Source organism: Notothenia coriiceps, unplaced genomic scaffold (assembly GCF_000735185.1).
Source record: "Notothenia coriiceps isolate Sejong01 unplaced genomic scaffold, NC01 NC01_scaffold00011182, whole genome shotgun sequence".
In the NCBI taxonomy this organism is placed as follows: Eukaryota; Metazoa; Chordata; class Actinopteri; order Perciformes; family Nototheniidae; genus Notothenia; species Notothenia coriiceps.
The window spans coordinates 191,928-204,520 of NW_011343883.1; the positions used below are offsets into that span (position 1 = coordinate 191,928).

The 12,593-nt window shown below is 41.4% G+C and overlaps 1 protein-coding gene and 1 long non-coding RNA gene across 3 annotated transcripts in view; one reads left to right on the plus strand and one right to left on the minus strand.

Annotated features, from left to right (window-relative positions):
• The window catches only part of phyhip (phytanoyl-CoA 2-hydroxylase interacting protein), a 10,388-nt gene extending 3,160 nt beyond the window's left edge, over window positions 1–7,228 (minus strand). Inside the window, exons 1-3 of one of the 2 annotated variants that reach the window (XM_010772388.1) lie at window positions 6,810–7,228; window positions 4,507–4,683; window positions 2,854–3,028 (exon numbers count right to left, since the gene is read on the minus strand). In XM_010772388.1, coding sequence (XP_010770690.1) covers window positions 2,854–3,028; window positions 4,507–4,674 — 343 coding nt within the window. In that variant the 5' untranslated portion in view covers window positions 4,675–4,683; window positions 6,810–7,228. Of the gene's footprint in view, window positions 1–2,853; window positions 3,029–4,506; window positions 4,688–6,809 lie in introns of both variants that reach the window. The other variant, XM_010772387.1, reaches the window with a different exon arrangement.
• A 1,641-nt stretch (window positions 7,229–8,869) lies between these two features.
• LOC104946540 (uncharacterized) lies at window positions 8,870–10,729 on the plus strand. The gene is made up of 3 exons (XR_798459.1): window positions 8,870–9,017; window positions 10,422–10,592; window positions 10,686–10,729. It is a non-coding gene; the product is annotated as an uncharacterized lncRNA (long non-coding RNA).
• The last annotated feature ends 1,864 nt before the right edge of the window (window positions 10,730–12,593 follow it).

A 12,593-nucleotide genomic window follows, 5' to 3' on the forward strand; every position in this document is an offset into this window, starting at 1 on the left:
ACACACACACACACACACACACACAGACAGACAGACAGACAGACAGACATTACACACACACACACACACACACACACACACACACACACACACACACACACACACACACACACACACACACACACACACACACACACACACACACACACACACGATTATTGTTCTATTAATATAAAGTGAGGTCCAGTTACTCTATAAACAGCTGGTAGTTATGGGTACTTTTTACTTAAGAGCATTTCGAAGCCCATACTACTTTACTTTGACTTGAGTAAAGAAGTTTAGTCTGTACTTCTACTTTTACCAGAGTATTTTTAAACACGAGTATCTGTACTTCTACTTGAGTAAAGGATGTGTGTATTTTTGCCATCTCTGCTCCTCTGTTGCTCTACCCGAGGTTTTCTGCCTTTCCTCCCAATTAACTGTTGGGTTTCTTTGCAAGTTTTTACTTTTTCCATGTGAGGGTCCAAGCACAGAGGGTTTCATATTCTGTATAAACTGTAAAGCACCCTGAGACAAATGTAAAACTTGTGATTTTGGGCTATATGAATACACTTTGATTGGAAAGCATCCTCATAATTATTCCGTTTCATCATGCCGCTTTCGGCTACAGGACATGGTTTGAAAAAGGAATAGCTGGTGTTGCTTCAAAAAAGTAATCTTCTAAAAACCTCAATACAGCTCCAACAAATCACAGCAGAGGGGAAAATATCAAAACATTTCAATTTCCTAACAGGAATGTAGAAGTATAATGGAAATCAAAACAGTTGTGATTACATTGCAAAGAGGCTACACATTTCTAAAATACTTCTATTAATAAATTATCTCTCAATGAAGGACAGCTTTTCATTACACCTTCGACTTTTGGGAAGATGTATGAAATGCTTGACCAAAATGAAATTGGGATTAGAGAACACACCGCAGGAATATGATTACTTGAAGCAACGTCAAAGCCCTTTGAAGTTTGCCAATATCCACACAAATACGTTTTTAAAGAATAAAAAAAAGTATCTCATAGGACACAGAGGAATCACATCTCCCACTTACTTCTTGAATGTTCATGTAGGCATCACCTAGCAAAAGGTACGTGTGAGGGCTGGGCAGCTTCTCCGCTATTTCTCTGGAGGAAAGACAGAGATATCACATCACATATGGTGTACGTCATTATCTAGTAAACAGTATGTATCTGCTGCTTAGGTTCAGTCACGCTTTACTACATCTCAGCTGTTGATTCATGAAGCATCAGAGAACAGCAGCAGACTGGAGGAAACTGTATACATGTTATCTTTACTGGATGAATGGCTTCAGTTACATTTGTAATTGATTTATGTTTGTGGTCTTCTAAAACCCTAGACCAGGGGTGTCGGATACTCTTGCCCGGGGGCCAAATGCGGCCCGTGGTCCATTTTGAACCGGCCCTCAGCTAATTCTAAAAGTATAATGGAATATGGCCCACACAAGAAACTTGTGCTTGTCTTATATTGTACTTCTGAAATATATACAGTATGTAAACATATATTACACAGTATTCATGTGTTAATAAGCCCACTTTTCAGATAAATTCAGTCAATTAAAGTTGAGAACTTTGTCTAACAAATCTGTATTTGCATAAATAGCTTGAAATACACCCTTCATATTCCCCCTTATCATAAGCAATCTGATGCTTCTATTTTAGGAGGAAGGAGCTGCAAAATAAATTAATAAAACTCTATGGAAAAAGCTTTGGTTTTTTTCTTAAAGCATATTCAAGTATCAAGAATAATTGACCAACATTTGATTGATATTGCTAACTTAAAAGGAGATATACCTCAGTTTTTCTCTATGTGGCCCTCAGTGAAAACAGTTTGGACACCCCTGCCCTAGACTATATACAGAGCTAGATGAAGAAACTATGGCTGAATGTCTTAGTGTCGTGTATTCAATCAAGTTTCAGCCACTACTGCTCAGAAAAACGTTTCCAATGCATTAAGTTTCAGATGGAGTACAGTCTCATATGTTCAGCCACTATCTGACATCAAGAGGCTCACCTGTAACAGCTTGCATACAGACGTTTCTCCTTTCTGTGGTTCAGATATATGTCTGCCATTTTCTCCTTGGCTTGGATGTAGTAGGGCTGCTCGGGGGTGATGTTTCTGAGCATACTCAGTGCCAGCTCAGTGTCCCCTCGCAGCAGGGCCAGGTCCGCATTGGCAATCGTCACACGTAGCTCCTCCGGGGTTCCAGAGAAATCGTTGATGGCATCCTGCATCACCTTAGCTGCTTCATGCTGTAAAATCAAAAGGTGTGGACAGTATTTTTTTCTTAAAGGTCTCCTATTATACTGTTTTTCATCAATATATTATAGGTCTCAGATATATACAAAACATGTCTCTGAAGTGTTTGGCTCGAAATACCAAACGGATCATTGTAGCATCCCATAATCCCCTCTGTTTCAGCCCTGTTTCAAAAGTGCTGATTCTGTGTCTGTTACTTTAGATGAAAATAAGGTGCCACTCAAAGGTGCTCTAGGAGAAGATTCAGGTGATAAGGTGGGCGGGGGTTACCTTGGTTGGTGATTGGCTAATGGTTACACAAGCCAAAACATTGTTATGACATCACAAAGTGGCCAAAATCTGATCAGCTCATTTTCAGACAGGTTTTTATAGAAATGGATCAGGACAAAAAGAGAGAGAATCTTTTTTCCTGAAACTTTCAGAATCTCTTTACACAGAGGGGACACATGTTAATGTATAAAAGACATGAAGAAGAGGATTTTGCATAATAGGTGACCTTTAAGTAAAATGCTAATGACCTCCAATGCCTCCCATACTCTTTATAGTACATGTTACTTTAGCTGTCAGATTTAGTTTGTCATACCCCCGGTGCAGAACTCCACCACCTGGCTCCACTCGGACACCAGGTAGTCACCGTCCGGCTGTCGGACAGCAGTTTGGACAGCAACACAGTACTCTGTCCGCGGGCTGAGGAACCAGTGCCCCCTCACTGCCATGGGGAGGGGCACGGCCTTGGCCACCAGCTTGGTTGGCACATCCTGGAGGACAAAACAGGGAGGGAGTCGACATCAGAGACAGGATGCAATGCTAGAACAGGTTGTTGTGTGTTTCATTTACATATCAAACAAAACAATGTAAATGCAATTGTTAGGTGAGCCATTCCCCTACATAAACTTTGCCTTATTAGCAGGATTTTCACCTTCAAGCACAAGCTGCTGTAACTAGGAGATCTCATCAAATCGACAGCTTTGTTTTGTCCAAGGCCAATAGCTAATTACTGAATGCTCAGAGGCCCATATATCCATGGCAACATCTCTGATGCAAGTTTGTTTGTTTCACTTTGTGTATCGGAGAGAGAGCGTATCCTGCAGACAGGAACAACTCACACTCGTACCCCTGCCTTGACTTCATAAAAGCACTTTTTTAAAGACGGTTGATTTGCCAGCTGCAAGAAATGGGTCATAATTACAGTCAGCAGTGTGTATCTTAAACAAAGAGAGATTATGAAGGGCTTCAGCTAGAGGAGTTATATTTAGACACAGGATTCTGTAAAAAAAAAGGTCAAATCTTTCCTACATGAGTTGGTTGGTAATTAGCAAATATAAGCATGCTAACTTGCTAAGCTAAGGTGATGAAAACTGTAAACATTAGACCTGCTACAGTATAAGCATCTTAACATTTCCCTTGTGAGCATGTTAGCATTCTGACGTTAGCAATTAGTATACAGCCTCACAAAGCTCTATCTCTCTATATTAAATATTGCGGAAACACTAATATTTATCACATGATGGCACACATTTAAAAGTCAACAGATTAACCAAATATACTGGGAAACAGGATTGTCTTTACAACATTGCATCAAATAGTTGTTGAGATATTTTATGTGGACCAAAGTTATGGACCAAGTACCCAACCAACAAACAGAACACATTTGCTTAAAATTACATTTTTAACATGTGCAAATCCCATGAAAATATATGTTTTAGGCCTATGTTAGAGATGTGGGGAAGAATAGCACTGAATGCTGAACTAATAGAATTCACTGCTTGAAGTGAACAGACAAATGTTTGTGTAAAGAGACAAGCCATTACATTGCTGCCTCATGTCTGTGGTGCTTTTTTAGCATGAAAACTCTTCGGTGCTGGAGAGGAATTTGTCAGTTTTTGTCCACTTTAAAAGGAAGCAATATGAGTCATTGGCCCGAAGCTGTTGACTGCACATATTTTCTTTTTCGCCTGTATTGGAAGTGACTCAAAGGGCACAAGTGCTGTTTTCTGTGTTCACACTAATGCAGAATATCGTAAGGCAGTTAGACCCATCTGTTAACCCAGCTAGACCTCTACAAAATGGACATTTGGACCAAAGGGCATACAGTGAGCCTTCAAGGAAGCCTTCCACCACCAATCCTATACAAATGGATTAATGTGAATCTGAAATATGAATGTACACAGCTTAGCAGGACACACATTGATTGGATTGACATGGAAAGGACGGAGGAAGGTACATAAGGTCAGACCCTGTGTTTGAAGCGGTTGGGGTCCCGGCTCTCTTTGCGGCTGAGGTCGATGAAGAAGTGTGTTGACCTGGCACTGTCCTCGGGGGTTATGTCCCACATGATGCGGAAGGAGTCACAGGTCACCTCACAAATCTGGATATTGCAGGGTGTTGCGAGAGCAGCGTCCATTTTTGTTATCTGCCTTTAAAACCGGAGAGATAAAAAGGACCAGAGGATAATCACTGTAATACCCGTGCTGGACAACATCTGCTTAAAGAGATTAAAACACATCACTTAGAGTTACATGCTGGACAGAAACAGCACATCTGAATTTCCCTCAGACAGAATCCAATTAACCTTTCATTTAGGGATCTGTGTCTTGATTATTTATTCACTGTCCTGCTCTTTTCCCCCTGCTCCTTTCCCCTTCTCCTCGCAGTCAACTGACATTTCCCATTATTACACAACTCGATATGCTCGCGGCTGATTGACTGGCCTCTGCTCTCTCCTGTGCGTTTCACAATCCATCTACAGCAGTCTCCGAGCAACCAGGCGTCCTCAGCCTCCCTCAATCTTCTCCTGTGATTCTCAGGGAAGGGGGTCACATACAAAAACACCGCTGCACCTGTCGGCTACAATTTAAACTGAGGGTCGCTTTTTAAACACTTATGCCTCCTGACTGAAGTGCACTCCCCCAAAACAGCTGAGTGAAGTGAAGTCCTTGCAGCTCGAGGGAAATCTACCAGCTTTTATAATGTTATGGCAGAAACAGGGGAGGCTTAAGTAGGGAACAGCAGCAGGTGATTTATGATCATATTTCCTTTAGTTGCCCATCAGTGTAGCGATCCAGGCTGCTGCACATAGCCTTGAGTCTCACACTGGGTGCAAATTGTTGGTCGGCCTGTGTGCGCCTGCGTTTGATTAGCTGTCACCATCCCTCTCATAAACTGGAGTTCAATCTCTGCAACATGTGCACAATGGTCATTTTTTCTTGCCCTTAGCCTTAGTACACATTCCTTCCTGCGTAGTTTGCTTGTAATTTGCATCCATCTTAAATGTGTTATCATAAGCTCCTCCTTGCTGACTACTAGTAGTAAAAAAACTCCTTTTTTCTCCAGCATTTCACAACCAGCTCATTGTTGTTATCTTCCTGAGCATATGCTAAATCACAAATGTGCCTAAAAATAACCCTTTGTACAATCTTTTTTTGTGTTGCCTGTGTCGTCTTACAGATGCCTGCCGCTGTGTCATTGTCTGACTTTGAGGTCTTCTAAGGTGTTTGATGGACAGGCTGCAGGAGCTCATTAAAGCCTGTGAACTGTGAAATGTGTGCAGCAGCTCGTTCACACAGGGACCAGAGCAGAGAGCAGTGGCATCACGCACGTGTGTTCACGCGTTAGCTTTCCAGCTGCTGTTCTCGTTTCTAACCAGGGTGTATTTTCCACAGAACTGGGGCAAGATGAGATTCTAGGACAAGTCCTCAAAGCCCCCATGTCTCTGTATGTGTGCCACTTTTACATCCAACACATGTGCACACAGTTCAAACGCAGGTTTCCATATCATTCACACACAATCCCATTGCCCTGGTTTATAAATCAGCCATAAACACTTGTGAGCCAATTATCTCTGCTGCAGCTCTGATTGCTGTGTTCGTTTTGCTGTTAGAGCTCAGTCAGAACCTCACACTCGCTGAAAACTAGCTGTTATCTCTTTGAGACAGCCTCATAAAAGAAGCTGCTGCATTCATGCATATTGAGCAGGGCACCGAACGCTTCAAAGTCATTTATTTTTCTCCAAGGAGTTATTTACTCATTTAGATGGGAGAAAGGAAGAGCTCAATTTTCTCCAGTTATTAACTAAAGGGGGTGAAATGGAAACTACAGAGAATGAAACACTGAGCAATATGATGTGAAGTTAATTAAGAAAGCTTTCAAACTCAGATATTGTGTGACTAATACAATTTCAGGCGCTGTACCCCCCCTTGCACAATTAAACCAAGCATTAACATTTAAAAATGACATGAATCAGTCAATGCTGCTGCTTGAAATATCCACACAGCCTTGTATGAGATGGGGTGTAACAAATGTACAACGTTCACAATAAATGTCATTAAAGAAAAGCATGTGTGCATTAATGGATATAAAACTCATGCACAAACACCACAACCACTGCATTCTTCTGACTTAATGTCTATTAATACCCCTGAGTGATGCACAAATGAACTACTGATGTACACAACTTCATACACTGGGAGTAGAGAATAATAGATCTATTTTGAGAGCACTACACGCATCTATAAGTACTGATTTAGAGGAATTCCTTACTTGTATGAGGCTCAAATTAGTGATGGGAGAAGATTACAGCCAGGCAGAAATCTGTCTTCTTTTCTTCTTGCCTCCTCTGCTGCAGTCGATGATAGATCTCCCAGGAAAACTGATTAGGAGGTGAAACGAACACACTAGCTTCTCTCTCAGCCTGTTTCCCTCTCACTCTGTGTGTCACACACAAACACTCTAACCTCCTCCCCTCCCCACCTCCCTCTCTCACTCCCCCTCCTCCCGGTCTCGTTTTCGCTCTGGGCTCTTGAGGATGATGTTTACTTGGTTCCTATTTGCAGCCACGCCGGATGAATTAAAGCCTAAGCGAAGCAATAGATGAGAGTATTCCAACTGGAGTGTGACCACAGTGAGACACTCAGTCGAACTCGTCAGCATCGTGCCAGTCATACACAACACATCAGTCTGCAGTAAGCCAGCCTTGAGGCTCAAAATACACACACACACACACACACACACACACACACACACACACACACACACACACACACACACACACACACACACACACACACATACATACAACCACACACTAATATGAACTCACACTTGCATAAATGTCACTTTTCAGATATGGGGACAGTTTTGACAGAAAAAAAACATGAACCAATTTTTTACACGCTCCAATGGCTACTGCGTGTTTAAAAGAGATTATGCTGAGTGATGTCCCAGGAAATTACATAGTGCTCCAGAAAGATCTCAAAAAAATGTATGTGTGCCAACTGTTATGCCATATGGACTAACTCCACAGGACATCTCCCCCCATCACATCCGGAGGCAAGGGATGCCACTGTGTAAGTCCAGAGTAAGCAGATTTCCTTTCATTTTCAGTGGGATGTTTTCGTACCGATTCAACCTCACGGGGACAACTTCATTTAGGATTTCAGAAGAGATTAGACCCTTTCCAGATTAGTGTATAATCTGCTGTTAAAACAATGGACATGGGGATAGAATAGAGACAGATAACAAAGGGATAATCTGAAGGTGAGTGGAGTCCATTCACAAAAACATCATATTTGTTTTGACAAGGATGTATTGCCATAATTCCACGGGCTGTGTGTGATATTGAAGAGCTTCATTTAGTCCCAGCCAGTGGCAGAAAAGCAATACCCTCCGAGTGTAATTAAAGTGCAATCTTCCATCATTAATCAAGCCATGACAGTCTGCCTGTGTCCAAACGACCCTCTCAGCTCCAGAGCTGCATGGGGATAGGCAGTTTGCAAGTTCGCTGTGCGTCTGATGGAGAGAGAGCATGGCTCCATTTACATTTGTAATGTCCTTAAAAGACACAAAGCCCCAATGGGCCCAGGCATTATAGGCACGGTTGGAGTGGATGTCTGGTCAGGAGTGCCAAAATAGTCAGAGGCAGCCCGGAGCAGGGATTTATTTCTCATTGTTGTTCATCAGCGGGACACAATACTAGAACAACTTCCACTTTACAGAAGATTAAGCATCATATTTGCACCAAGTTATGCACAAATAAAGCCAGTTACATAATGCTGACTTAATGTTTACGGACATAATTTTCCTTGGATGAGTTTCTTGGTAAACATTAACAAAAGTAATTTACAATTATAACATTTTTCACAGAAGTTACACATTAATAATTTTACATAAATGTGGGCTTGCTATTGTAGAAGACAATTCTCTTTTTAAACATATATTTGATCCCAAACTGAATGGTGTTTTTTAACCTTTAAAAACATGTATAGTAGGCTATTAAATGTATTAAATTAAAAGACAGAGCCGTTATTTAATCATTTGTGTAAATTGCTATAATTACTAAAACAAAGCTGTGTTACTCTCGAGTGTTGGAGATCACCACAAATAAGACTTTAGAAATAGATAAAGTAAAAATCAGTTGCACGTTTTACAATGACTGTCTGTGCATATTATTGATGTACTATAAACGCCTAATACATATGTATAAGCTATATAAAGTCAATTCAAAGACAAGATCATTCTTAAAATGATCCCTCCGACGATTTATTCCGATTTAATGCGTATTTGCGGTGTTTCTGCGCAGGACTGATCCACGTGCACTCACTCAGTGACAACACTGCGGAAGTGTCATGGCGCCGTGCGTCATGCATTGTCAGAAGCAACACTAGCACCAAGCAACTCTTATTGCTTCTTCTCCTAAAGTGTGGACTTGAACCCTTGAACATATAAAAAGGACATTGGAGGAACCATAGTGTAAGTATATGGAGAAGCAGTGTGTGTCCAGAGCCATTATTGACATAGTTTAGGGGCACTAACATCCACTGTATGCCTGTATTCGTGTTTTAATTTGGCCACGTGTTGCTGATTTTCTTGCCGTTGACGCAATAACATTAAATATTTCATCTCACAGTCATGATCAAATAAAAGGCTGTCATTGTTTGTGCACTTAAAATGTATGTCAGTTGTTTGTGTCACTAAATTCAAAGCGCTGTTGTGCTGAAAGAGCAGTGGCCCATTTAAAAAAAAAAAAAAAAGATTGGTGTCCCCTTTCAGAAACACTGCTTAATTTAAATACTGTAGAAAAGATACAATAATGAACCCGAAAAGATTAATTTGACAGCATATGTAGGTTATTTGAGTATAGCACTGTTAAGTCAATCTTATCTATGCTCTAAATATAAACTTGATTAATTATGTGTAGCAGTGACTGTTTAAAGGCATTCTTCTTTTAAAAAAATCAATAATAACAAAGACAAAAAAATCCCATAACACGTTTGGTTAAACACTTCAATGCAGTCTATTCTGCAGTATAATTCTACCAGTTCATAAACATTACATTACACTTCATGGTATTTGGCTGACACCTTTTATCAAAAGCAAATTAAGTACACTACTATACAGTAAAGATGCCTACAGGAGCAATTAGGGGTTAAGTATCATGCCCATGGACACTCTACTACTACTAGAGCTGCACACGTTTGAAAACTATGATTTATTGCGACTATTTTGACTGATATTGTGATATGATTAGTGATATAAGAGGGAACTTCTAGGAATTCATAATATACATTTACTTACACTTGCTTACTGCAATTTTGATATTTGTTGAGAAAATACTGAATGTACTCTTCCAATATCAGAGTAGCACATGATAACAAAGGCCCTATGTAGCTGTGTACATGACAGGATGTTTGATTACCTAGAAGAGCATCAGGACTGTTTTAGGCATGAAAGCTATGTGAAAACGATCAACATGATGATTCAGTCTCTATGGAGATACATGACACGCATGATAATTTCTGACGTGGGTCTTAGACTCTTAGCTAATCTGAACAAAACATTGAATACTGCTTTGAATCGGTATTCCTCCATCTTGTCACTGTGTAACACCCTCTCTTGTATATAAGCATGTGGAGGACACTGTTCAGGAACTAGTTGTACCAAATGCTCTGTATGTGATGACCACTTCCATTCTTTCAAGGATAATAAGATGTATCCTGATATTGAAGCTCAAGCCGGTGACGAGTGATATTTTTCTAACAATATTGCACTTCTCCATATTGCGATGACATTTTGATTAATTGTGCAGCTCTACTATTCACAAGTTAACATTCATTGTAGTAAAAATATGTTAATCTGTATGCCACATGTCTCTAGTTTAGGATGGCTGAGTCAGGCTCAGGTAACCCCAGTGGTCAACGTGTGCCAGCGACCCCCGCAGGGAGCGCCACGGGACTCCTGATGGGCCGCCGCACCCCCGCCGCCCTCTCTGCTGGCCGCCTCCCCTCAATGCGCTCCAGAGACCTCACCCTGGGGGGAGTGAAGAAGGTAATGCCCTCGCCTCACTGTTAGAGATTATCGGCCTTCAGGTTCTTGCTCCTTGTTCCAATACTGATGTACGTTTTTCTTTTACATTTTTAGAAAACCTTTACACCCAACATTATTGGCCGGAAAGCAAAAGAAGAGTAAGTTCTCAACGGACCTCAGTGGATACATTAAAGGTCACCTATTATGCAAAATACACTTTTTCATGTCTCTTCTACATCAACATGTGTCCCCTCTGTGTAAAGAGACTCTGAAAGTTTCAGGAACAAAGATTCTCTGTCTTTTTGTCCTGATCCATTTCTATAAAAACCTGTCTGAAAATGAGCTGATCAGATTTTGGCCACTTTATGATGTCATAACGATGTTTTGGCTTGTGTAACCATTAGCCAATCAGCAGCCAAGGTAACCCCCCCCCCACCTTATCACCTGAATCTCCTCCTAGAGCACCATCGAGTTCTTTGTAACCAAATGTCTCTCAGAGGGGCGTGGGGAGGGGCTCCTTATTTTCATCTAAAGTAACAGATACTAGTAATGGTTTATTTTTGGACGGAAACTATAATAACATTTGTTTTACTATGTTCAATCTGAATTTACTCTTAAATAAAAACATCTATATTGATTCTGACTTTTCTACATCCAACTTGCAGGTGTATCATTGCTTTGAGAAAAAAGATTATTAATTTACCCCTTTTAGAAGTAAAGATATAGTCATTTGTTCTGGGCATGTCATTTTCGAGGCTGAGACCTGAAAAACAGGCTCAGGGCTTAACAGGTTAATGTCATGGCCACCAACCAACCTACCCAGCTGTGTACGTGAACTGAGAAGAGAGGAGGGAGGAAAGAATGCCATGGCCAAGTTTGAGGTCAAGGGTCCGAGGCATGCAGAGGGCCAGCAGACAGAGCGTGACCTTCTTGGCGGGATGGGAAAACATTTGATATGAGACACAACTAAGGGATGAAGATGGATCACACCAGGGTAAGCACAGACATTGTTCCAAAAGGCCAATGCATGATCTGCGCTCAAAAGGCTATTTATCTCCATCTGCGAAACAGTTTAGTGTTACATTTTTGGAATTGCAGGAGCTTCCCATGCAGCCGGGTGGATGACTTGTAATCAGAACCAACAAAGAATGTACCAGAGAGGCTTTGTAGCCGTGCTAGTGACTTAGCTCTGTGCAAAGTCAGTCTGTGAGCTGGTTGATTGGTCCTCCTCCAGACAAGAGATCCATTAAATTCAGGACTGATGGTAATAATTGAAAATGATCTGCATTATTAATATGGTAAAGGTTACCAATTCAATACCAAAAGCAAAAAACCATGGCCTTCCAATGTTCAGAGTGCTTTCACCCTACATTGGAATAAGGTTTAGTGTACATTCATTTGTAATATCCTAGGTCTATTGTACTGTATGTATTTTAAAGGTCCCATGTCATGGCCATTTCTAGTGATCATAATTCCATTGTTGAGGTCTACTAAAATACATTTAAATTGTGCAATTTTCCAAACTCACATTGGTTTCTCATACAGCATCTCTGTATAGTATGTGTATTCACTCTCTGTCCTAAACGGCCCCTTCCCCCCCCCTCCCTATGAGCCCAGTGGCCGTCTGCGAGACAGTGAAACCCAGCCCGAAAAAACACACACACACACACACGCACACACACACCTGCAGCCTGGCTGGAAGTTTGTGTGTGTGTGCTCACACACCGACTCACAGCCTCGCCGCGTCCCGCCGTCTCAGGGAGGAGAAATCGGCGGAGCCGCGGCTGAGAAAAGATTGAGTGTGTGTGTGTGAGGAAGTAATGGCTCCACGGACGTAACGTAACGACTCCGTGGACGTAACGTAACGGCTCTGCGGATTGGTCCATTTGGACTAATTGGTCCATGGGGTCGGCGTCACTTGGTTCCCGAAAGAAAAAAATATAAAAGACTAATCTCCAACGAGGCGTTCTGTGTTAGAGTTTTACTCGCTACAGGGTGTACTTTGAGGGTTTGTGACTCTGC